This window comes from Pseudonaja textilis, chromosome 1 (genome assembly GCF_049901715.1).
Source record: "Pseudonaja textilis isolate UNSWEBS1 chromosome 1, rPseTex1.2, whole genome shotgun sequence".
In the NCBI taxonomy this organism is placed as follows: domain Eukaryota; kingdom Metazoa; phylum Chordata; class Lepidosauria; order Squamata; family Elapidae; genus Pseudonaja; species Pseudonaja textilis.
In genome coordinates, this window is record NC_141990.1 from 51471702 (window position 1) to 51497336 (window position 25635).

At 38.3% G+C, this 25635-nt stretch overlaps 2 protein-coding genes across 3 annotated transcripts in view; one reads left to right on the forward strand and one right to left on the reverse strand.

Moving 5' to 3' along the window:
* The first annotated feature begins 3294 nt into the window (after positions 1–3294).
* DEGS1 (delta 4-desaturase, sphingolipid 1) lies at positions 3295–14003 on the forward strand. The gene is made up of 3 exons (XM_026695688.2): positions 3295–3446; positions 10210–10952; positions 13243–14003. Exons 1-3 carry the CDS (start codon positions 3365–3367, stop codon positions 13387–13389), a joined length of 972 nt encoding a protein of 323 aa, XP_026551473.1. The 5' UTR covers positions 3295–3364; the 3' UTR covers positions 13390–14003.
* Positions 14004–15831: 1828 nt separating this feature from the next.
* The window catches only part of NVL (nuclear VCP like), a 58706-nt gene continuing 48902 nt past the window's right edge, over positions 15832–25635 (reverse strand). For both annotated transcript variants that reach the window (XM_087934108.1, XM_026695684.2), the window contains 3 exons: positions 20569–20657; positions 18444–18523; positions 15832–16452 (listed from right to left, as the gene is read on the reverse strand). In XM_087934108.1, the coding sequence (XP_087790234.1) occupies positions 16408–16452; positions 18444–18523; positions 20569–20657 (214 nt within the window). In that variant the 3' untranslated portion in view covers positions 15832–16407. The remainder of the gene's footprint in view (positions 16453–18443; positions 18524–20568; positions 20658–25635) is intronic.

Below are 25635 nucleotides of genomic sequence, written 5' to 3' on the forward strand. Positions count from 1 at the left end.
TTTCAGGCTAAGGTAGAACTTGAAATCATAGTCTCCCACTTTCTAGACTGATGCCTTAACTACTAGATCAAACAGGGGAGCCAGTTTGTATTATCTATTATGCAATTATATTATGCAGGATTATATCATATTATAGTACAACATAGCTTGTAATAAGTGGTAATATTACATGCATGCATCATTATTTATTAAACTTGTCCTCTGCCCAACTTTAAATTCATACAGTCCATCTATATCTTGCTGTTGCTTTATTCCAGGATATATATTTTTTGGCTTCAGAGTTGAGCTTTACATCTTTGGGTTTCCTAGTAGTCTGTCCAATACTGATCTTAGCTATTTATGGGTCAGACAATTTTGTCTTTGCCCTGCCAACTGCAATGGGAACCCTATTTTTCCATAATTGCTAATAAGTTGGTTCAGAAGAAGTGCTCTAGTCTAGATTTAATTTCTGCTATTCAGTAAAAATGCTTTTTTTTTCAACCTGAAAAAGAATCACTCAGTCTTAAAGCAGTAATTCTTTCCTTCAGACTCCTATAGCTTTAATAACTAGCAGCTACATTTGTGTTTTATCATTTCTTCCAAATAATTTCTGAAACATGCAAAGGGTGGCTTGTTAATTCTTTTTATTCAAATAAATTTCATTCTTTTTGTGTGAATGTTTTTTTCATGTATTCTTACTTTTTATTTGAAAAAGTATGATCATGGTTAGATGTTTTTAAAACCTGGAAGTAACCTGATCCTTGGGATCACCAATTCTCCTTTGCCTACTGGCAAATATCTCTTCAGTGTAGCATCTTTGGGACAACCATGACCTGGATGACAGAGAATCCCAATAGAAATTTAGCTATGCAATTTTGGATAAACACCCTTCGAATGCTGCAAGAGTTATGAACGGATTTCCAAAAAAATTGCAGACTAATAAGGAATCATTTGCACTTCAGTCTGAGATGCAGACAACATAGGCTCATCCCCAACAGCCTGTGCCTGTCTTCAACAGTGAAGGGACACAGGGTAGAAAACATCCTGCAGCCAATAAGTCTCCACACGCATTTGTAGGGTGACCCCGAGTGGCCTCAACAACTCAACAAGAATGCAGATGACCAGCTCTCTGCAAGGAATATAAATTCTTTCATTTCCCACCATCCAGTTAGAGCTGAAGAAGCTTCTTGGATGAGAAGTGAAACATCTTCAAAGAAAAAATCCGGTTCCTCCCTAAAGGAAAAGCACCTTTGGGGACTATCTTTTCCAGGAATATTCCCTTTTGGACTTAGTGTGGATCCTCCTCCTTTGATCCACTTGGCTCAATATTTTTTCCTGGCTTCACTGCATGAATACCCTCAGATGAGAAAGCAATTTTATTTGTAATATGTAATATTCATTTATTGTCATAAGTTCTTCTCAACCAGATTCTGTATCTCATATTTCTTTTTTTCTCCTCATCCCCTACTTGTTATATAAAACAAAGTAATAAAGTTATATCAATTCTTTTATATTTTAATTCCCCCCTTTTCCTATTCGGTATTTTGTTTAGTTGTTACTTCCCCCACCTTTTTCCTATTCTGGAATTTATGTTTACTTGTTACTAACAGGCAGAAAGATATTTACTAGATAGAACCATTGCCTTGTTATTGAAAATGCTCTTTCTCTTTGTGGCATCTATTTCTGAGCCTGCAGGTACAAAATAGAGAAGTTGAAAGATGTGCTGCTAATCTACTTTGGCTCTCTCTACAAAAAAACAAAAATTATTAAGAGGTGTATAAAATGAAGAAAAATGAAGAATGATTTCCACCTTTCTTCGATATATAGTTATAAAACACATTAACCTTTTGATCAGCCATAAGTCCAAAACTGCTTCGATACAAAGTTGGACTTTAATATCCGTCTACACGTTCATCTCTCCTTCCTCTCCGCCCTCTTTTTACCGCCATTCCCACGTTCGCAATCTAGGATCCGCAATTTGGGCATCCTTCGAGTCCTGCGCACCCTTCTTGGGAGAGTCCAGTTGATATAAGGGGGGAGAGGCGACGTCACAGTATCAACATCCCACAAGGGGCGGGTCAGTTTTTAAAGCGCCGCTCCTGTTGTCAAAATTTTCCCCAAAATGCGGCTGTTAAATTGCGGGGGGGAGGAGCACGTCCGGCAGAAGGCCCGACCGGAGCCTCGGTTTTCTGCTTTCAGTCAGTTACATGGGGCGAGTTGAGGCGTCGAGAGCCTCGCCGAAGCGAAAGTAGTTCTGAGGCTGGGCTCCCACTGAAGACTCTGGAAGGCGCGAGGAAGCATTTAAAGCATTTACATCTTGAAATTTATTTATTTTTATTTTATTTGGTTTGTCAATTGCTTACAAGATAATAGGTATAAACATAGTTATGAATACATGGATACATATAAGAAAAATAAAATAGGGCAGGGACCGGTAGGCACGTTGGCACCACCCGCTTATGCTCCCAACCAACCAATACAAAAAAAAAAAAAAACCCACCCACCCCCTCAGCAACCCAATATACATGTTAAAAACCACAGACCGGAAACGCCTTCCGTTTTCACGGTCCCAGCCACCGCTGCAATCTTCCTTCTTTTTTTTAGAACTTGAGTGGGTATATTTATCCGCAGCAGCATCACCTGTCGCAAGCCGCCCAGAGAGAATGTTCTGTGGCAAGATGCACCTACGCGCGTAAGCGATTATTTACAAAGCTTGCAAAGGCAAACGTTATGCATTACATGAAGGCATCCGAAATATCATTAAAAAGAGAGACAGAGAGAGAGAGAGACAGAGACAGAGACGTTATTAATATAGCCCTGAACGTCAGCCGGATCTTGGGCAGCGAAAGAGCGGCGTCTTCGTTGCCTCCCCGAATTGCAAAAGAAGTCGAGGCAGCTTTTCCAAGCGAAGGGGGCAACGTCAGAACAAGCCCACTTCCGTGCCTCCGCCGCCCTAACTTCCAATGAAGAGGAAGCTCCCAGCATCATTTCCTTGGATGAAGACACCGGGTGAGCGCAGTCTGTAGAAATCCCGGCACTCAATGGTAGGGTAACATTATTAACCACAAGATTTGGCAATGTCGAAAACAAACACGCCCAACGCGCGAACCCTCTCCAAATGTGTGAGGCGGGGGGGGGGGGCAACTTTGAATTTTAGGCCCTCCGGCCTCTCTGAAGAGGCGCTGATTCCGTGACGTCGCCGCCCGCGGAAGCCAATGGGGCCGCGACGAAGAGGCGGCCGTCGGCGGAGGCCCTCCTTCTCTTCAATCTGAGAGGGAGAGGCAGCTAAATAGCGGTCTTGATACGCCGCCAATTGCAGTTTTCGTGGGGATCGGTAGAAAGAGCCTCCGGTGAGCCACGGCCTGGTGGCGGCTTTTCCTCTGGCATGGGAAACTTCGTGGCCCGAGAAGATTTCGAGTGGGTCTACACCGACCAGCCGCACGCGGACCGCCGCAAAGAGATTTTGAGTGAGTTCTGGCGGCGGCGGGGAGGGATATCCTCACCACCTCTCCCGATTCCGGGGCTTTCCTCTTGTGTGGCAGGCGCCGCCGCGTTGCGCCAATGCCTTATGAGGAGAAGTGAGCGCGTCCTGTCCGGATGGCGAGGAGGGGCGTCGTCGTCTTCTCCGAGGCCTTTCGGGGTGGGAGAGGCTGAAGCGATAGCGGGGAAGTAGGAGGGCGAACAAAAGCATCTGTGGGCTCAGTGAATCACCTCAGAAGGAGACCTATTACTACAACAGGCGTGGCGGGCTTTTTTCGACTTTATCCGTCTCTGGGTTGATACCCACCCCCACCCCCCCTTTGATCCAAATCGGTTAAATGCTAGTTTCTTCTTGGCGGTCATGTAGGACTCACTTCACGTGACATCTCAACTGTGGGTTTTACCATGAACTCCCCAAAGAAAAGGTTGGAACTCAAGTTCAACTCGGGCTTTGCCTTCTTATGAGGCACGTGTATTTGCTGATGTATTAGGCTGATACCCTGTCTGTCTTTTAGGAATTCATTTAGCTCATCCCATTCGCCTCCCCCCCGCCCCCTCAACAGCACTCTTCTGAAGGAGGATCAGCCTAAAGGGGGTGATGGTCACTCAGGAAGCTTCCATGGTTGAGTGTCAACTGGAACCCGGGTGTCCGGGATCCCAATTAACACTCATATTTTTTCCCAGCCTTCTCTTAGATTGCATTCATTTTGCCCTTGGGCATTCTCACAGCAAGTCCAACACCTTAATCACTATTTTATGCTGGGTCTCCACCTACTGCTTTTTAAAAAGTCCCTATGTGTGTAGATGTGTAATTTAGGATTGTGTTTTTAATATAAGATATGGGTAATTTGCATCTAGGCAGTTAAGTAATTTCTAGTGTTATGTCTGGTTGTGAAAGCTGAACACTGATGAGTAACCAGAACAGTGGGCCAAGTAAAGGCTGCCTGCTTTATTTTTTATTATACATTTTCCTTTATTATACATTAAGTTTCCATTTCTGCAATGACAGTGTGCTCTCTGTATCAAGTCTCTTTTGAATATACATATTATACACCATAATTATAACCATTATTCTCAGAATTATATAATATGTTCACCTCTAATCATTCTGTACACTTTAATCTATAGCCAAGTGTAGTCCAGTGGTAATATTGCTTATAGAGTTATCCTTATATATATATTTATATATGTGTTTTTCTATTTTGTTAATCATCTTTATAAAGTTACTAACTTCTGCTTCTGTTTTCTAGCTGTTCATACAGTAAATCCTATGTTAAACAATACTCTGTTTCTTCTTTATCCTTAATTTTCATCGTTGACCTGTCCATTTTGGCACAGTCTAAGTATTGTTTTTATTACCTTTTCATCTGTAGGTATACTTTCATTTTCCCAGTTTTGTGCATACATAATTCTTGCTGTCGTTATTACATGTAACATTAAATATATAATTCTTTTGTTGTATTTCCCCAGTAGTATACCTAGTAAGAACAATCCTGGTTTTAAATCTATTTGTTGTGCTGTCATTTCTTCTAACCACCTTTTAATCTTTAACCAATTTTTTTTTTTGCCATTGGACAAGTCCACCATATATGGTAATAGGACCCCAGTATCTGCTTACAGTTCCAGCACTCTGGCGACATGTTTTGGAATATTTTTGCCATTCTTGCTGATGGCAAATGCTATCTGTAGAACATTTTGTAAAGGTTTTCATTGTATGCTGTTGACATCTTTAGTTTGTAATTTCTCCCAAATTTTTGCCAATTGTCTAGTTCTATGTTATATCCAAAATTTTTGGCCCATACTATCATGGTTTCTTTTACATGTTCTTCTTCCATTTTAAAATTCAATAAGTAATTATAAATTTTCTTTAATTTGTCATCTGTCCCTAGAAATATCTGAACTAATTCTAGGGGTTCCTTATAAAATCCATATATTTCTGCATCTTTATGTCTCATTTGTATTTGAATATGTGGCCATCAGGCCAGGTCGATTCCCTGACCTTTTAGTTCCTGTTTTGATTTTAAGTCCCCTTGTTTGTTTAGGATATCTTTGTACCTCTCGATTTTTTCCAATTTTAAACATTAGGATATATTAGCGCTTCCATTGTGGATAGCCAGACGGGTATTTTCATGCAATGATTCTGCTTAATTTTCTCCCATACTGACAGCAGAGCATTCCTGAATGCCTTTGGAAGAATCTATGTATTTTACTTTTTCCATACCATACAAATGCATGCCACCCCAGTAGTAAGTCATGCCCTTCTAACATCAATATTATTTTGTTCTTCTAATTCACTCCTTTATCCACTCCTTTATCCATATGAGCACTGAGGCCTGGTAATACAGCTCCCAGTCTGGTAGCCCAAACCCCGCTATTTTTGGTGTCTTGCAGCTTTTTCAACTTGATTCTTGGTTTTTTGCCTTGCCAGACAAACTTTAAAATCAATTTATTTAAGTCCTCAAAAAACTTTTTTCCTAGTTTTATCGGGGTTGCTTGAAATAAGAATAGCAATTTTGGTAGAATATTCATTTTTGTTGTGGTATCCTTCTGACCAACTGTAGGTTTCTCCATTTTTCCAAGTCTATCTTTATTTGATGTATTAATTCAGTATAGTTGTCTTCTTTAATAGATGTACATCTTGCTGTTAGTCAAATTCCCAAGTATTTAACTTTTTTAGTTATCTGTATATCCATCTTTTCCGTCAGTTCATTTTTCTATTTCTTTGTAAGATTCTTTGTCAATATGTTGGTCTTTTCCTTGTTTATTTTTAGTCCTGCCACCTCACCAAACTCTTCAATTTTCTTTATTAATTTGAGTCCTGTTGCTAAGGGTTCCTCCAAAATAAATACTAAGTGGTCTGCAAATGCTTGTAAATGCTTTTTTTATTTCCAAATCTTTTATTTCTGGATCTTGTCTGATCTGTCTAAGCAAGGCTTCCAAGGTTAGTATGAATAAAAGAGGAGACAGTGGATATCCTTGTCTTGTGTCCTTGGTTATGTTAAAGTTTTCTGTTATTTCCCAATTTACTATCACTTTCACCATTTGATTGGAGTATATTGCGTGGGTCATATTTACAAAGTTTTCACCAAAGTCCACACCTTTCAATTGTAGTGTCATAAACTTCCAGCTCATATTATCAAAGGCTTTTTGTGCATCCAGGAAGATTAACGCTAGCTGTTTTTCAGAATGGGCTTTGTAATATTCCAATATATTCAAGATAATCCTCATACTATTTTTCAATTGTCTTTTAGGTAGGAAACAATTCTGGTCAGGATATATAAATTTGTTTAAAAATCTTTTTAATCTTTCTGAAATTATAGAGGCATATATTTTATAATCTACGTTTAATAATGATATTGGTCTGTAGGTTTTTATCTGTAGAGGATCTCTGTCTTGTAATATATGCTTCTGTCCATGTTTTGGGGAGCTTGGCCTTTAATAGCGCTTCATTATAGACCTCCAACATTGACAATCCTAGTGCCTCTTGTAGACTTTTATAAAGTTCTGCTGGAAGCCTATCTAGTCCAGGTGTTTTATTGTTTTTTTGTCTTTTAATTGCTTCTGTTATTTCCACTGTTGTTATTCCTGCGTATCACATTGCTCTCACTGTGTCTGGTATTTTACACCAGCGTCAGAAATGAGAACAGATGTCCAAGAGGTAGACATAGAAATGAACATGTAGGCAGATCACAACTCCACATGGAAGGGACAAAAGAAGAAACCGAGATGGACCATGAATCAAACTATTTTAAAAGACAAGGAGTTCACACAAAAGATGGAAAAAGAAATGGAATTTTTCTTTAAAGAAAACAAAAAAGAAGAAACATCACTGCAAAATGTTTGGGATATGGCAAAAGCATACATTCAAGGGTTAGCGGTAATATAGCACGAAAAAGTAATAAAAGGAAACAACAGCAAAAAACACTACAAGAAGAGCTTAAGAAATTGGAGATAGAAGTGCAGAATGAGCCACAAAAAATAAGATAAAAGAGAAAATTGATCAAATAAAACATAAACTGATAGTGCAAGATGAAATGGCACAAAAAAATAAAATGGCGAAACAAAACTTTTTTGAACATGCACATGAGCACATAAAATGGTTAGTGTACAAGTTGAAGAAAGAGAAGAAAATGATACACCAACTGATAGACGAGAAGGGGATCCTCCATCATTAGAATGAAGATAAAAAGAAAATAATCCAGGAATTTTTTAGGAAACTTTACAGTCAAGAAAAAATGTCAGAAGATAACAACAAAACTATATTTGGAAAAGGCAGGTCTAATCTTCAGATATTTAAGATTCTTTCAAAGTAGTTGATCTGGACTTTCCTTTAACTCAAACTCTGTTCCTTTATAGTCATTTCTGCCATTCTTTTCTAGATCTGTCAATGGCTCTGAAAACTTAGTTGCCACTATTTTGGGGGAGCAGAGATCCTGCTCTACCTTTTTTTTTTTTGAGTCCCCCTTTTCAAAAAGTTTTTACTATTAAATCAGGATAGATTCATTTGCAGAAAGTTAAAAAGTTCTCACCCAGTACAGCCACATTACTCTTTTGTTTTTTCCTTCCTGTCTTTCACCAAGCTGTCAAAGTTTCTGGTCATCTATGTTGACTGTCTTCTCTACTGTCGGCTTCAAGGGGTTTCCCCTCATTTTAGCAGAAGATTGCCTTTCTCCACACAGTCTTCAGGGCTTCCCTTCTACCTTAGTCAACCCCTCCGGGGGTTAACTTTGACCATTGAAGGTCTCCAGACAGGCGAAATCAGATGGGAATAACAGAGCCTTGTTCCCCCTCTGTCCTCTTAGCTGTGATGTCACTACCAGAAGTCAAGGCTGTCTGCTTTCTTGATGTGCTGAGCAGCTAGTAGACTTTCACATTCATTATGCAAAGATGTAAGGAGAATAAACATTTGTGTTTAGCACATAAACTTGCTGAGGGAAATGGAAGATGGATATATAATGTTAAAGAGAATGTTGAATTTATTCTTAAATAACATGTAGAACATGTAGATTGAAAATAGTTGGAATTAAATATTTACTCAGGTTGCCATCGAGAATTGAATACAATTTGATGGTGTCCAATATGCAGACTGACAGGTCATTTTTAACATTGCACAATATTTCATGAAGCATTGAAAAATAAACGTCTACTTAAACAGTTTAAATTTGCCTTCCTTATGTCTTGGAGTTTAAGTATTAATTTTTATGATGTATTTACATTAGTAAAAGACAAATATAGAAATATAAGAGCTGCAGTGGTGCAATAGTTAGTGTGGTTCTGCAGGCTACTTCTACTGACAGCCAGCTGCCTGCAATTTGGCAGTTCAGATCATTAGGCTCAAGGTTGATGCAGACTTCCATCCTTCTGAGGTCGGTAAAATGAGGACCCAAATTGTTGGGGGCAGTATGCTGACTCTATAAACCTGTTAGAAAGGGCTGTAAAGCCCTGTGAAGCAGCATAAGTCTAAATGCTACTGCTATTATATAAAGGAAAGATGCAGAAAAAAAAGTTAAAAGGGAAAGAAGCAACTTCCATTCTTCTTTACAAACTCATTGTTCCTCTGCTCTCCTTAATATTACAATAATACCTTCATCCCCTTATTCAATCTTTTTTCAATAATCAAGTTTAGAAATCAGTATAACACACAAACCAACCAAAACCTTTCAAAACATCCTTGGTAAACCAAAAGACCCAGCAGCCCTAGAAAACAAACAAATAAAAATTTACAACATACAGGGTAAAGATTGCAAACAGCCACTATGTAGGACAAACAGGCAGAAGACTAGCAAAACATGAACACCAACTAGCAATCAGAAGACATGATGAAAACTCTTTAATTTCACAACATATGGACAACTTAACCAGTTTCCATCTTAGACCAAGCCAAGACCATCCTAGAGCAAGCCAAGTAAAGTACCTGGAAGCCTGGCACTTTGACAAGATGGTCATCAATAGACATGTAGACATGCCCATCAAGGCAAGGGGCTGCAAGAAACCTGAGGCACAGACCAAAGCCACATCCACCCTGGGAAATCCAGCCACCCAAGCCCACTCCAGTACCACATCGCTAAACTGTAGCTGCTGTAGTCCCAACACTGGTGTGAACCACAGCCATTCCCAACATGACATGAGGTCACAACCACCTCAGGAAACCCCAGCTCAGCCCACCTCAGAAGTCCTCTTCTGCCCTATATTCCATCTCCTTAGCTGATCTTTGCCATCTTCTCCCTTCCCACTTCTGATGGGGGCATGCCCAGTGTAGCCCTTTGTGTGGCAGTTGCTGGCCAAGCAAGGTCTTCCCTAGGTCTTGCAAGGAAACTGCTGCATATGATGTTTGGAGGAAAGCCTTGTGTGGCCAGCAGTTGGCTTGCAAAGGTAAGAAAAAAGAAAGGCCATAGATAGTGGAGTACAGAAGGTCAAAAGGGTTGAGATGGAGGGGACATAGACAGGTAGAGAGAGTTGAAGTATCTCTGCAGTCATAAATGTGGGCAGGCTGCTGAGCATCCAAACTTAGATCACATGACCACCAGGATACTACAATGGCCATAACTTTGGGAACTAGTATAAGTGCCATTGATTCAGTGCCACTGTAAATTCAAACCGTTGTTGAATGAATGGTTGTAACTTGAGGACTACCTGTAGTCTGTACATTTGTGTTAACTCAGCCATTATTTAATGCAATCTTCTAACTTTTAAATGAGTTTTTATTGAAATTTCAATTGTCAGTTGATATCTATTCTCTTCTTTCAACAGGCAAACATCCAGAGATAAAAACCTTGATGAAACCAGACTACAATGTGATCTGGTTGGTTCTACTTATGGTATTTGCACAACTTGTTGCTCTTTATCTGGTTAAAGATTTGGACTGGAAATGGGTTGTGTTTTGGGCATATGTATTTGGCAGCTGTCTCAACCATTCCATGACTTTGGCAATTCATGAGATTGCTCACAACAGTGCCTTTGGCAACTCTAGATCTTCCTGGAATCGATGGTTTGGAATGTTTGCCAATCTCCCACTTGGTGTACCATACTCCATATCATTCAAGAGATACCACATGGATCATCATCGTTATCTTGGTGCAGATGGAATTGATGTGGATATACCTGCCAACTTTGAAGGATGGTTTTTCTGTACCCGTTTTCGAAAACTCATGTGGATTATTCTCCAGCCGCTTTTTTATGCTGTTCGACCACTCTGTATTAATCCCAAGCCAATATCTCGATTAGAAATCATTAATTTATCAATTCAATTTGTCTTTGATGTTCTTGTATACTATTTCCTAGGAATAAAATCATTGTTCTATCTTCTGGCAGGAGTAATACTGGGGCTGGGCTTGCATCCTATTTCAGGACATTTCATAGCTGAACATTATATGTTTTTAAAGGGGTATGAAACATACTCATATTATGGTCCACTGAATAAACTTACCTTCAATGTTGGCTATCACAATGAACATCATGATTTTCCTAATGTTCCTGGAACAAGTCTTCCACTGGTAAGTAAATATTAGTACATTTATTTTGTTTTTACAGCTAAATGCTTAAAAGCCCATTTCATGAATATGCTCAGATTCCTGCTGCAATTTAATATGTAGCATAGTTATAATACTTTGAAATTAATGTAGGATGTTTGTACTTTAATTACGATTACTTAGATACTACTAACCTACCATTACAACTACCTAAATGTTTAGAAAGAAATTGTAAAAATAAATATTTAATAAACTGAACATAGTCACTTGTTTCAAGTATAATGCTTATTCAGAGCAGTAGCATATATTTAGTTAAGATTCTTTAATAGAGGACAAGGAATGATATCATATATCATCATTTGATAAAGTTCAAGTATTTTGGCAAAGTAGATTCTTGACAATCATTGATGTAAGAAAGGGATTTATAATTACTACAGGCCTTAACTGAAAATATATACGCGTAGTCTTCCAAGTTTGTACAAAAAATGCTCTGTAAAGTTAGCTAATATTTCAAATTTAACAATTTCTAACACAGTGTTAATAAGTTGCCTTGTGTCAAGTCAGAATAATCAAGTTTAGTCAATAATTATTACACTGCTTGCTGCTTCTGTGGCTTCAACAGACGTGTTTCAGATTTAAGACCTGTTAGATTTTCAGCAAACATACCATTGGAGTAAGAAGCAAACATAGGCTGTTGCTGGCCCTTCAGAAAAGTTTCAAAATCCAAAAAGAACCGGATTGTTCTTAAAGTCAAATCACATCTTTATCCAACATTAAAATGGGGACAAGAGAACAAGAGTGTTTTTAGTTTTTGTTAGTTTTGTGGTTTTATTTGAGAGCATTTTTCCTGTTGATGGCCTTAACAGTTTTGTTAGAAATTAGATTGAGGAGCTAGAGGAAATAAGTTTATAGTTTGCCTTACTGATTTTGAAAGAACAATTCATGGGATAGAAGAACATATTGATGGAGCAGTGTCAAAATTTATAGGGCATAAATAAGGATATCTTGCCCAGATACTGGGACTGTTCAGAGTTGCCACGGGTTGAGCAGCCATACAAGTCAAGTAAATAAACCCAAACTGAATAAACATCTGTAGGAATGAGCATTTCATTACAGAAAATATTAGGACATGGAATATTTTATCGAGGAATAAATTGCTAAGATGCTTCTTTTGGAAGAATTAGTGAAAATTATTTTGAATTAATCAATTGAGGGTCCACAACCCCAATTCTGTTAGCAAAAAATGTAAGAAAGCATTTAAGGAGTTTTTATCCATTCAGTTTCTATAGCTGTCCATCTTAAACAAGCAACTCTGCTGGAAAGGATGTAACCAAATTAGAACACACTGGTGCATTGGTGGAACTCCCTAAACATTCAGCAGTGTTGGAAATCAGTTTTTAGGAAGATAAATAATCTGCATACCACCAGTTCTAGCAAAACCTGAATTATGTCTTTTAGGTTTACACTGGTAATAACAAAGATACCTCAGAAATAGGTGATTATTCCAGTGTTAGTCTTTGGTACTCCAAAATTACTAGAAATGATTTCAATAACATGAAAATTATGTAATATGCATAACTGAGGTATAAATGATATTAGGTACATCTCTCTTAATCTAATATTTTTGCCTTACAATCCCGAATCAGTTAAGAGACATTTGTTTCTAGTGCTGATACAGGTTTTATAGAATAAACAATCATGGGAAATTTAAAGGTGTCTCAAACTAGCTATGTTTAGGACTTAAGTGATAGAGAAGTTCTTAATTTGTTCCCAGATGGGATACTCTTGCAAGTTTTTCTTAATGGCTAGTTCAGTTTGGAACTGGAATAGTTATGTTGTCTGTTGATGTGTATTCTCTCAACTTGTAAAGCATTCCTATGCCTGTTATAGAGTTGCTATAAATGAAGGGGGGGGGGTTGGAATCTGAAGGAGCAGTGCGGCAGTTTAAAACCAGAAATACATTCCAACACTTATCTTACAAAGGTTGTAGCTAAGCTACCAGGTCTTCTGCCCAGCGAAAATCCATTTATGAAACACCCGGGGGGAGGGAGGAAAAAGGGTCACAGGTGACTATAAAATTACGTATGCCAGAGTTGGCTTCATACAGGTTAATTTTGGACATGTTGCTCCTAATATTTTTTGGTTTCTTTTGAAGCTTGGCTTGTGGCTCATATTTTAATTAGGGCAATCGCAAGAATCCTGACATATTCAGCATCATGCTTTTAAAGCTTTGAAAATGAGGTTTTTTGCATTTTTTTTAAATTAAAGATGGAATATTGGATTAATACATGTATGCATATCCTTTCAATTTTAGCTAAAGAAAATGGCTCCTGAATACTATGACCACTTACCACAATATAACTCTTGGATTAAAGTGCTTTATGACTTTGTGATGGATGACACTGTTAGCCCATATTCACGTATAAAAAGACCTGTAAAAGGTGATGAGAAACAAGAGTAATCTTTCAGACAAAAAGTTTCTTCACAAATTCCAGAGGCGTTCTTCATGGTGGCTGGAGCAAGATGTTACTTGATAAATATTTGATGGCTTGTTATCTTGACCAAGGCTAGAATATTGATATATTGTTATATTTTTAAAAAGGTCTCTGAAAAATTAAAAACATTGATAGAATTTGTTTTTCCTTTTCAATTTTTTCTGATGTTTTGTGCATGTTATTAATATAGTGACTTGATTCTTTAAACTTGTTTAAATTTATACAATTTGTTTCAAGTATCTGCTGAATACAACTCCTGCATATTTCTTATTTTATTAACAAAGTATAATTATTAAACTTCTAGTTAACATTAATTTTGATTTACATGGTATATTAAAATGTCTGGCTTTAATCTCTTCCAAATACATGTATGTTATGGATTAGCATATGTAATGCTAATATAGCAGATAGACAGTATTGCATTATTTAAAATGTACAAGCTCCTTGAAATATCAGTACTCTCTGACTCAATAAATGTTAGCTATTTGGAAACAATTGTATTAATTAAAACCGGCATACATCCATCAGAAAATTGTCTAGAAAACCATTTTTTCTGTGGAATAAATTCAACAATATGATAGCATATTTGTCATTTATGAAAAAAAGTGTATTTCTTCTCCTCTTCTACTTGAAGCCCCAGACAGAACATGTTATCTGATCTTATTTGGAGGATATCCAGAACTTGCAGAACAAAAATTTTGTTGTACAAGGGTAAGATGAACTCACAGATAGTGGAGTTTGGTAGCACAGTCATTTAGTAGGACATTATTTTGAAAATATTGGTATGTTGCTACTCTATACTATTTTGCTTCAGATTAAGTATTGGATTAATCTGCCTTGGTAACCCTCCATAGTCTTACAATTTACTGAAACCCAGATTTGTATGTGCTTTTTTGGTTTTTGCCAGCATGAGAGCCGTATCAACTATATGTGTAGAATATGAAGTGTGCAAATATAACATATCTTATGAAAAAGGGATTAAACTGATGTAAGAAAAAATTGTGAGTACTTGTAAGCAGTATATGCTAAATTTTACAAATACAACTATACACAATCTTCTAGAAAGCATAGTAAAAATAAATATGGTGAAGCTTAATTTTTTAATAGTTTATAAAATCTTATTATGGTGCTTCAGTATGTTCGGGAAGGGAGTGGCATAAAATCTTTTTACTATTACACTGAACCTTGAAATATATTGAAAGAAGCTAGATAGGCTAGAAATGCTGCCAAAAGTTATCTATTTAACACAGGCATATCAACCTTTTGAATTGCAATTCAAAGTGTGTGTATACTGTACCCCACCTTATGCAAACATTATTATTATTAGCGACAGGCATGACATAACACTTTTGGTTTGATCCCATTTTAAAGGAAAGATAAGCTGTAAATTATATTTTGATTTTTGAACACTGGTGACATAGGTAATATAACAAATTGATTAGGAAAGCTATTTTAGGGTCAACATGTTTCCTTTCCCAAGAACAGCAATACTGGATAAAGCCAAAGCCTACTATAGGCCAATATTCTGCATCTCATTAATTACAAGTTAATGAAGAACTGCTTTTTATCTGTTTTTAAACTCTTTCTAGTTAGCTTCATTAAATGACCCATGATCCTAGTATCATAAGAATGATTCCTGTTCACTTTTCAGTGTCATGAATTATTTATTCACCTTTTCCATGTTCTTATTCACTTTTGTTATATTCAGGTTTTTTCTCCCCCTAAAGTGCACCAAACATTCCAGCCTTTCCCTGACACAATGTGGCTCCCTTCTGCACTTTACCTATTTTCATTATGTCTTAAGGACCATAAATGGAGCGTTTTTTGCAGAAGTGGGCACATCATAGATATGTATAATGGCAGTATAATGTTGATATTTCCATACTCAATCCATTTCCTAATGATGTCTAGCATGGAATTTCCTTTTTCACAGATGCTTCGTCTCGCTCACATTTTCACAGTTATCCACTACAACCCCAAGAACTTTTCTTACTTATGAGTAGTACAGACCACATCACATAGTTGGCAAAAGCAACTTCTAGCTGTTTAGCATTATATTATTAACAACGGCTTAAATTTTATTATGTTTTGTTTTATTTTAAAATTGACCTCTTTAGGATTATTTAAATTTAGTTACATTGCCCTGCATCACAATATATAAAAGAAAACTCATGTTGAGAATTGAAGTAAAAGGATTTGCTTTGTGCCCACTCACTCACACGTGGCCCTTGGCAAGCTTCAAAGGATAGTATGTCTCAGTCACCAACACTGTTCCATGATCTACAAAGGATAGTATGTCTTCAATATCCTCTTTAGAAAGTGAATAATCAAGAAATTTAAAATAAAAATATTTTATGCTTGCACTTTTACATTAAAGGAATTTTTTTTTAAGTGATAAAGATACTTGTGCTGAGTGTGGTTTATTATATCATCTTACAATACATACAAGCACGTATGCTCTCCTTACAGGGGGGAGGCTATTAATGCCTGACTACTTTGTATTGTCTTTTACTTGAAATATGGGGACTTGCATAGTTTATAGCAAATCAGTGATTCATTTACTAAGTATACTGTGCTGTATACACTAAGTGTACTGTGCAACAGATTCCCAGGCATTCAAATAGTCTTTTCGGACTTGGATCAGCTGATATCAGGCAGAGCACTCTTATCACAGAGATGGTTTTTGAAAGAGCCTTGCTGCTAAAGGAAGAGCTAGGTTACAGGTCAGGGGTCTCCAAACTTGGCAAGTTGACTTGTGGACTTCAACTCCCAATTCTGGGAGTTGAAGTCCACAAATCTTCAACTTGCCAAGTTTGGAGGCTTCTGTTATAGGTTAACAACATATAAATCCTTTAAAAGAAGTTCAACAATTCCGAAATTATAGGCATACAAAACTGAGATGATGTTCATATCATAAAGGGCCTTCTGGAAAACAGGATGAGGAGAATGCATGACAAACAGGAGTCTTCTGTGTCATCCAAGTGTCACCGGTTCAATGATTGGCGCAGTTCTTCATACATTATTTGGTCCTAATAATGACAATAATGGAGGAAAAATTGAAAATTACTTTAATAATACAATACTTAAAATTATTTTAACTTTGCTCCAGGAAGAAATGTATAAACATGTATTGGCTAGTGGTTTGGCTATCCCCATTTGGAAGGTGGAGCAAAGGGAAAGGTAACCATTTTTGGAGTATAATTTGTTTTTGTTTTTTCTTTTATAAACTGGTATTACACTGTTAGTAGATTAAAATGTGCAGATTGCTGTCTCAGCAGTTCCTATTGTCAGCATGCTCTGCTTCTCTACTTCAAGACAAGCTCTATAATATATTTTGCATTGTTCTGTTAAAAAGCTGCTTAAAAGAAACTAGGCAAAGTAGAACTGTAATCACAATGTAGAAGACTTCTACAAATTAATTCAGAAGTTAATATTAAGAGAACTAAGTGTCAGAAGCTAAAAGTTGAGATCAGCTATCTTGTGCAAATTCATGTCGTGAGGAACTGAAGGGTTTTTTTTTTAAAAAAAGAAAAATCACATCAGGCTTTCCTAACACCATGTCTTGCGGTGACTTATGTATTTGGTTGCAATTTTATATTTAGTATTTTTATACATTGTTTATTGTTAGGTGGATTTTGTTCTTTATTGTTTGTTTTTAAACTGTACACTACCCAGACTGACACTAGTTGAATTGGATGCCTTATAAATATTATAAATAAACAAAACTTATCACATTAACACCCTCTTGCCCGCATACACACATGAGAGTTTCTAATGAAATCTGATTCTAATTCAAAATTCAATTGCTCCAGTCAGTCTGAGTTACTAACACATATACCATATTTTTCAGAGTATAAGAGGCTCCAAAGAATAAGGCGCACCTAGCTTTTGGGAAGGAAAACGAGAAAAAAATCTGCCTCTCCCTCTGCCTCCCAGCAATTAGCCTACTTGCAGCAAACAGACTGGTCAGCTTCAGCACAGCCTGATTAGCACAAGCAGCTGATTATCGGTTGGATTGGCCTCCTGACAATCAGCTGTTTCAGGCTGCAGGGATCACCATCGCCTATTGCCACCTCCTACTGAGGTAAATGCTAGTTCTGTTTATTAACATTGAGGAATGAGAGGCAACAGCTGGATGGAATAGAAAAATAGTTCTAGAAGATTTGCTGAAGAAAAGGCTGCAAGAATGTCTAATTATTAACAGGTGCAAAAGCATCATAAAACTCAAACTCATAAATGGAATAACTTACAAAATATTACAAAAATATTACCTGCTAATGTTCAGGCCAGACATTTTGAAACAGTTCTGGAGAACATTTTCCATTGACAGAACGTGATATTCTTGAAAGAGCCCTCATTTGCTATTGTTATATTTTGTTGAGATTACTCATTAAGCGATCGTTTGAAGTTGCAATGGTACTGAACAAGCAGTACTTATAACCTGGTCTTCAGAGTTTTATCTGTCACAGTGTCCTTGATTCACATGATTGTGAATGTTGCAGCATCCCACAGTCATCATTTGTGACCTTTGTTGGCTTCCAACAAGCAAAGTCAATGGGGAAGCCAGTAGACATAGTGTCTCTGTTTAAGGACCTCTGGTGAGTTGCTTAATTCTAACTGAGCATGTTAGAATTATTGCTAAGTGGTGCAGTCGTGTGATGTGGCATTTTACAATTGCGTTGCCTAGCAATGCAATTCCAGTCCCAATTATTAAGAACTGAAGACTACCTGTATTGGGAATGTAGCATAATAATAATCCTTCCCAAAAGTACACCTTCCATCCTATAACATATAGCTGGGGGAAAAAAGATGTGGCATTGGATGGAAGACTTAAGTGAATAAAGGCATCATACTTCGAATAATTAAGATACTTAGTGCATTTTACATTTCACCCAAGGTTGGTTTATGGCATATTACAAGACATTTTAAAGTAGTATGAAGCTCTGGGCCATGCATATTTCTTTACAATGTTCTATGAACTATCTGGGTCACCAACTGAAAATTTAAAAGTATTTCTTACCTTTGGAGTTATAGAGGATTTCACTTTCTTAAAAGCTTCTTCAAAATGTGTTTTGCCAACTTTAATTTCCCCTGTGAAGACTATAGTACAAGAAACATTTACTATAATTGCAAAAGTGATAACTTTGATAAAATAAAATGCATAATCAACAAAACATTAAGAATGGAAGGAGAAACAAGAAGTTTTTTATTAATAAGACAATTTGCCACAGAACTATTTTTTCACTCCACTTATTTTTCATGCAGTTCCATGCTGATTTGCTAGAGTTATGTGTCCTCAGGTCTAATTCAATGGGGAAACATCCCCTAATCAATTCTGTTTATAAGATCTATCAAGAGAGGGCAAAAAATCAAGATTTTTTGAAAAATTCACATACAATTAATTCAGTAACCATTCTTCTACAGTCTTCTGCTTAAAGAGGTGAGAAGCTTGAATTCTACAATTATTTCAAGCACTCTGCAAGAGCTGAGTTACACTATGCAATGAATATAGGAACTGGAAAGAAACAGCATCCATGTTCAGAAATGACTGTTTTCCACAACAAGAAACCTTCTTCCTTAAGGTTTGCCTACAAAAAATGAAATGTAGCAAGGAAACCAGAGGCACAAGTGCAACTTGGAAAACACTGTTTTTGATACGAACATACCCACAAAAACATCCGAAGATGTTCATTAGATCAAACCCAATTAAAACTGTCATAACAAAACAGTACAGTCAACATTTTCTATTAATTAATTTAAAACCTAGCCTTTAAAGGCATTGCATTACTATAGAATGTTAATTGTGGAAATAAATACTTGATCTGTTGACATTAATGAAAAGTAAAGAATTAGCTAATCCTCTTCATTTCATGATTTGTTTTGAGTCTTAAATCTGAAAACAGATGTCCTATTGTTTGGAACTGAATCCAAGTTACTTATTAGTAGATCATACTGAGAGGAAACTGCTTGAAATATTTAGGGGAGAGTAATTTAGTTTCTATAACCTCCTGGTTCTTCCTTGCTCTACAGTGTCTACAAACAAAAGAGGCAATTATACTGGTGGTCATGGATCATCAGAATTATCTCACAAAGCTTCTAGTAAACATTACCATAGATTTGTTTATTAATGATTGGTAGAAAAGAGACAGAAGTGGAAAAGTTTGCTGGAATTATACTGCTTCCTCAAGTTTCTATGTAGCAAGAACAACTCTTGCATGCCAGCTTGAAATTTCAGCTGCATTTCTGCATTTTTTCTTGTACCAAAGAGGGTTCTATTTAAGTGTATTTTATTCTAAAACATATCCCTAGTTCAGTTAAGTTCCAAACTGTCTAGAGGTAGTTCTCAATTTACAATAGTTTGTTTAGTGACCGTTCAAAGTTATAATAGCACTGAAAAAAGTGACTTATGACAATTTTTCACACTTATGACCATTGTAGCATCCCCATGGTCACATGGTTTACATTCAGATGCTTGACAACTGACTCACATTTATAATGGTTGCATATCCTGGGGTCATGTGACCCCCTTTTGAGATCTTCTGACAAGCAAAGTCAAAGGGGAAGCCAGACCCATTTAACAACCGTGTCATTGCATAACTGCAGTGATTCACTTAACAAATGTGGCAAGAAAAGTTGAAAAATGGGGCAAAACTCACTTAATAAATTTCTCACTTAACAACATACATTTTGGGCTCAATTGTGGTCATAAATTGAGGACTACCTGTACTGTTTTGACCACTGAAGGCTGTCCAATATTTCACGCTCAACTCTTTTCTAGACTGCCTCTAACACTAGCTTCTTAGTCATGCAAAAGCATCCTATCACCTTTTACAGAGGGTCAGTGCTGTCAGCCAATGCACATTTTAGTATTTTGGATATTTTGCCCTCTTTTTAAAAAATATATTATAATGCTAGACAGTTCAGTGTAGATAAAAATGTTATCATTTTCATGCCTACCAAACCTTTAGTTAACAACTTTCTTTCACTGTTTTTAATGTATCTTTAGCTTAAAACAATCATATATCAATTCAGCAGTTTTTTGTTAGAACTCTGAAAGAAAATAATGAAAACATCCAAAAGGTTCCTTAATATCTGGTCACTAGGAAAATCTGCCTTGTTATAATATGCCATTTCCCCCTCCTTACTGTTCTTATTTGCAGGACTGAACATTGTCATTTGCTGTTTTAGGGCACAAACAGAAGCTTCTCGCACTAGAGCTGAAAGATCTGCTCCCCTATAAAGAAAAAAAACAATTATACTAAGATAAAAATCATGCAATACACAAAAACATAACCAAAAATTGCTAGTGTTCAATAAGTTGTTTGACAGACATATTTAAAATCTGTTACTGCATTCCAAGATAGGCAGATACATTTAAAATTGAATTATTCATTTGGAAATGTATATGGAATTTCAGTCAAAAGTTGTGGTGGTCATAAATTGAAGTACCATGTGACATGACTCAATTTTACAATGGTGATTGAGCCATTCACCATGGCAATTGAGCAAATCACATGGCTAAATGAACCATACTGCAAAAGTCAAAAAAGGGCTGTGAAAATATTTACAGATCCCAATGTCAGCTGGTGCTCCATTCAAAATCCAAGAAAGAAATACTTAGACTCCATTAATCAGAGAAAAGATATCTTTTACTCGAAATCAAGTGGTAGCAACAAAAGAATTCTGAACCTGAGAAAATGGGCACATAAATCACGTATACAAAGTAATGGCAACATTCCCACCCCCAATAGTTCAACTGGCTCATCCAATTAAAAGTTGTGTATATCATCATGTGGCCATCTCCAGGTGGTGATGAGCCTCTGTCCATTGACCTTGACATATTTTGATAAAGAGTTGCAGCTGTGCATAGCATAGGATAGAAACCTAAGCAAGAATCTACCCCCCTCAGCTTATACAGTTCTGGTTTGTAACACCTCCATCTAACTTCCCATAACCATATTCCCCCTCCTCCCCCCGTTACTTATGACAGCCGAAAGATGCAAAGCAAAGGGAGAAAATCTTGAAGGCTGAAATTCGGCCCTCCTACAAAGGAGACGTTAGTCCTAAAAAGATAAAATAGAAGGTAATAGAAAATATACATGTAACACCATCGTACTAATTTTTAGGGTTTATCAGGATATTTAGTACGAAATGCCTTGGTAAGTGTAGGAGCTCTAATATCCTTCTCATTCACCCACTCAGCCTGGGAAGAAGGAAAATGTTTCCAAACAATCAAATATTGGAGTCGACCTCTTCGTTTCGAGAATTCCAAAATTTCTTTAACTTCAAAATGTTGTTCACTTTCAATTAGCAATGGTACAGGGGGATCAACCTGAGTTGGTCTCAAGTCGGAGGTATGTTCAGGTTTTAACAGACTAACATGGAAGACAGGTTGGATCCGTCGGAGAGTTTTAGGTAATTTCAGTTGGACTGCCACAGGGTTCACAATTCGTTCAATTGAGAAAGATCCAACATACTTAGGTCCAAGCTTTTTTGACTTTTGTGTGGTCTGCAAATATCTGGTAGATAAAAAGACCTTGTCACCCACTTGATATGGTTTTTGTGGAGTTCTCTTTGTATCTGCAAATTTTTTATGAGCTTGATGAGCATCATCTAATGCTTTACGGGTAATCGGCCAGATAAGCTGGAGCTGTGTTATCCATTCATCTAATGACTGAAAGTTAGGTTTCTCCTGTGGAAGCTTGGGCATGGGTACAAAGTCTTGTCCCGAAGCCACTTTAAACGGAGTAAACCCAGTACTACTATGTACCAAATTGTTATATGCCACCTCAGCGAATGGCAATAGGTCAGCCCAATTATCTTGCTGATAATTTATATAACATCGAAGATATTGTTCCAATACCGAGTTAGTCCTCTCACAAGCCCCATTGGTTTGTGGGTGATGGGTGGAGCTTAAACCCTGGGCGGAGCCCAATAACTTCAGGAACTCCTTCCAAAAGTTTGAGGTAAACTGGACACCCCTGTCTGAGATTATGTGTTCAGGAACCCCATGTAACCTGTAGATATGTAAACTAAACAGTTTAGCCAATGTTTTCGCAGATGGGATTTTCAGACAAGGTATGAAGTGTACCTGTTTGGAAAACAAATTGGTTACTACCCAAATAACTGTATTCTCCCCACTTTCAGGTAATTCCACTATAAAATCCATAGAAATTTCCTTCCATGGAGCCGTTGGTCTAGCCACATTTTGTAGTAAGCCTGCTGGTTTACCAGGAGGCTGTTTGGCTGAGGCACAGATAGGACAGCTAGCCACATAAGTCTCAATGTCCTTTTTCAAGGTAGGCCACCAAAATTGCCTTTTAACCAAGTGTAAGGTTTTCACGAATCCAAAATGTCCAGCGGCTTTCAAGTCATGAGCTTGCTGTAATATTTGGTTTCTCAGCTTCGCTGGCACAAATAATTTGGCCCCCACCCATGCCAATCCATCTCTAGCTGTACAGTTATTTGAGTGAGCAAGGAACCAATCATCAAATGTTAGAGTGTCTCTTAACTGTGCAGTCAAATCTTTTGATAAATCAGTCTCCTTCTTTTTCTGGGCTCTGGTAACCACTGGAGCTGCCAACTGTTTGGTTGGGACAATCGGCTGTACCACTTCTTGGCAAGCACTATTATATTGAGGTAATCTAGATAAACCATCCGCCATGAAGTTCCTCCCCCCTGGAATGTACTTCAATGAAAAATTAAAGCGTTTAAAGTACTGCCCCAGCGAATTTGCTTGGGAGACAGCTTCCGGGGCGTTTTCAAAGCCTCCAAGTTTTTATGATCCGTCCACACCTCAAATGGGTGTTTTGCCCCTTCTAAGAAATGCCTCCAGGTTAACAGAGCCCAGGGAACTGCAAAAGCTTCTTTTTCCCAGATGGCCTATCTTCTTTCGGTTTCAGTTAATTTACGGGAAGTATATGCACACAGTTGCAGAGTCCTTGTCTCGTTTGCTTGTAGTAACACTGCCCGACTGCTACGTCACTCACATCAGCTTGGATTACAAAAGAAGCATCCTAGTCTGGGTGCTTGAGTACTGGTTCAGCAGCAAACAGTCGTTTCAGCTTCTCAAAAGCGGCTTGACATTCCATGGACCATTCCAGTGGTTTACTAGGCCTTGGTTTCACCTCCCCCTTGGATTTTAGGAGATTTGTGATAGGCATTGCTATCTTCGCAAACGCAGGGATAAACTGACGGTAAAAATTAGCAAATCCCAAGAAACTTTGAAGTTGCTTCCTGGTGTGGGGAGGGACCCATTCCAAAACAGCACGAACCTTCCCTGGATCTATTTCTATGCCATCATGTGAGATGCGATAGCCTAAATAGTCAATTGTTTCCTGGTGGAATTCACACTTGGACAACTTTGCATACAGCTCAGCAGCTTGAAGTTTTTCCAAAACTGACCGCACTGATTTCACAAGTTCATCACGAGTCTCCGTATAGATGTTCATGCAACACCTGATTGATCATTTGCATGAATACTGCAGGGGGCCCCTGTAGGCCAAATGGAAGAACGTTGAATTGGAAACAACCCATTGGGCAGTTAAAAGCAGTTTTCCATTCATCCCCTTCCTCAATTCGAACTCGGTAGTATGCCTCTCTCAGGTCAACTTTTGTAAAAATTTTCCCTTTGGCAAAGTGGACCAACATATCCTTCATCAAGGGGTGGGGGTACATGTTCTCCACTGAAATAGCGTTGAGGTTTCTGTAGTCAACACATAAACAAAGGGAGCCATCTTTCTTTTCACGGAACAATACCGGGGCTGCTACCCGGGGTCTAGTGGGTTGGATGAAACCACGTTCCAAATTCTTATCGATAAATGATTGCAGCTCTTCTAGCTCCCGCGGTGTCACTGAGTACAGTTTTGGTTTTGGGAGCTTCACCCCGGGTAAAATTTCAATGCTACAATCTGTTGAACGATGGGGTGGAAGCTCATCCGAGGCCTTTTCACTGAATACTTCCTTTAAGTCCCAATATTCCTCCGGAATTTTCTCCTCCCCCTTCAGGTTCTCAGTGCCAGTGGAGGCCAGTTCAGTGGGATTCTTGAGTTTTGGTTGAGATTGCCCCTCCCCTTCTGGGCGCTGGTCAGTACATATGCGCAATGACCCTCTCCTCCAATCAATGTGGGGGTTCCATTCCCAGAGCCAGGGCAACCCCAGTATTAGGGGCTGCACCATCCCAGGAGCCATAATAAAACACAAAGTCTCTCTATGCTTCCCCATCGTCATTTCTATTGGTTCTGTTATGAAATGTGCAAGGCCGCCCCCAGCTACCGATCCATCCAATTGGCAAAAGGCTATGGGCATTATTAAAGTCTTTAGCCTTAAGCCCATTTTCTCCACTACCTCCAAGCTGATTACGCACCTTGTGCACCCAGAGTCTAACAAGGCCAGCATTTCCCCTTTCGCTCCCAACGTGGGTACCCTTAATCTCACTGGAACGGTCATAGGGCCCTTGTTTGGACTTACCAGTGAGTCGTCTTCCGATTCGGATTCACTCTCTTCAGAAGAGATTGGAGTTCCCAGCTCCTCTCCTTTCAGAGGGGCGATCTCTACAACCTCCTCTGCTTTAAGCGCTGTTTTGCGAGGCTTTGCTGGGTTTTTTTCAGATTTTCTCCCTCCTCCTGGCACCCCCTTTGGCTCTAGCTTGGCATGGCAATCTGCAGCCCGGTGACCTTCCTTCCCACATTAGAAGCAAGCAGTGATCTTGGGTTTTGCCGCCATTCCTCCGTTTTGAGGTTTTAAGGCTTCTCGAGGGCTGGTGGGGGAGGACTTGCTCCAACCAACCCCCCCCCCCCGGGAGTCTGTTTCGGGTCAGATCAATTTCCATCTCTGCTGCCAGCACGTACCACAGCTGCAGCTCACTGGGGTCTCTTCTGGCAATACAGCTTTGATATACATCTTCATTCAACCCATCTTTAAAAGCTTCTATCAGGGCTCCCTGGGACCAGCCTCGAATATGACACACCAGCTCTCTAAATTCCTGGGTGTAGTTGGCCACTGATCTCCGCCCCATTTATGGTCTTCATCCTAATTCTGGCCTTACGTTCAGCAAGTGGGTCTTCAAACCTGGCCTCCAGCGCAATCATGAACAGGTCATAATTCATCAGCTGAGGGGTATTATCATTATGCAAAGTCACCATCCACTTTGCAGCTGTTCCCTCCAGAGCCCTGGAAACACATCTAACTTTGGCTGCTTCTGAGGAAAAATC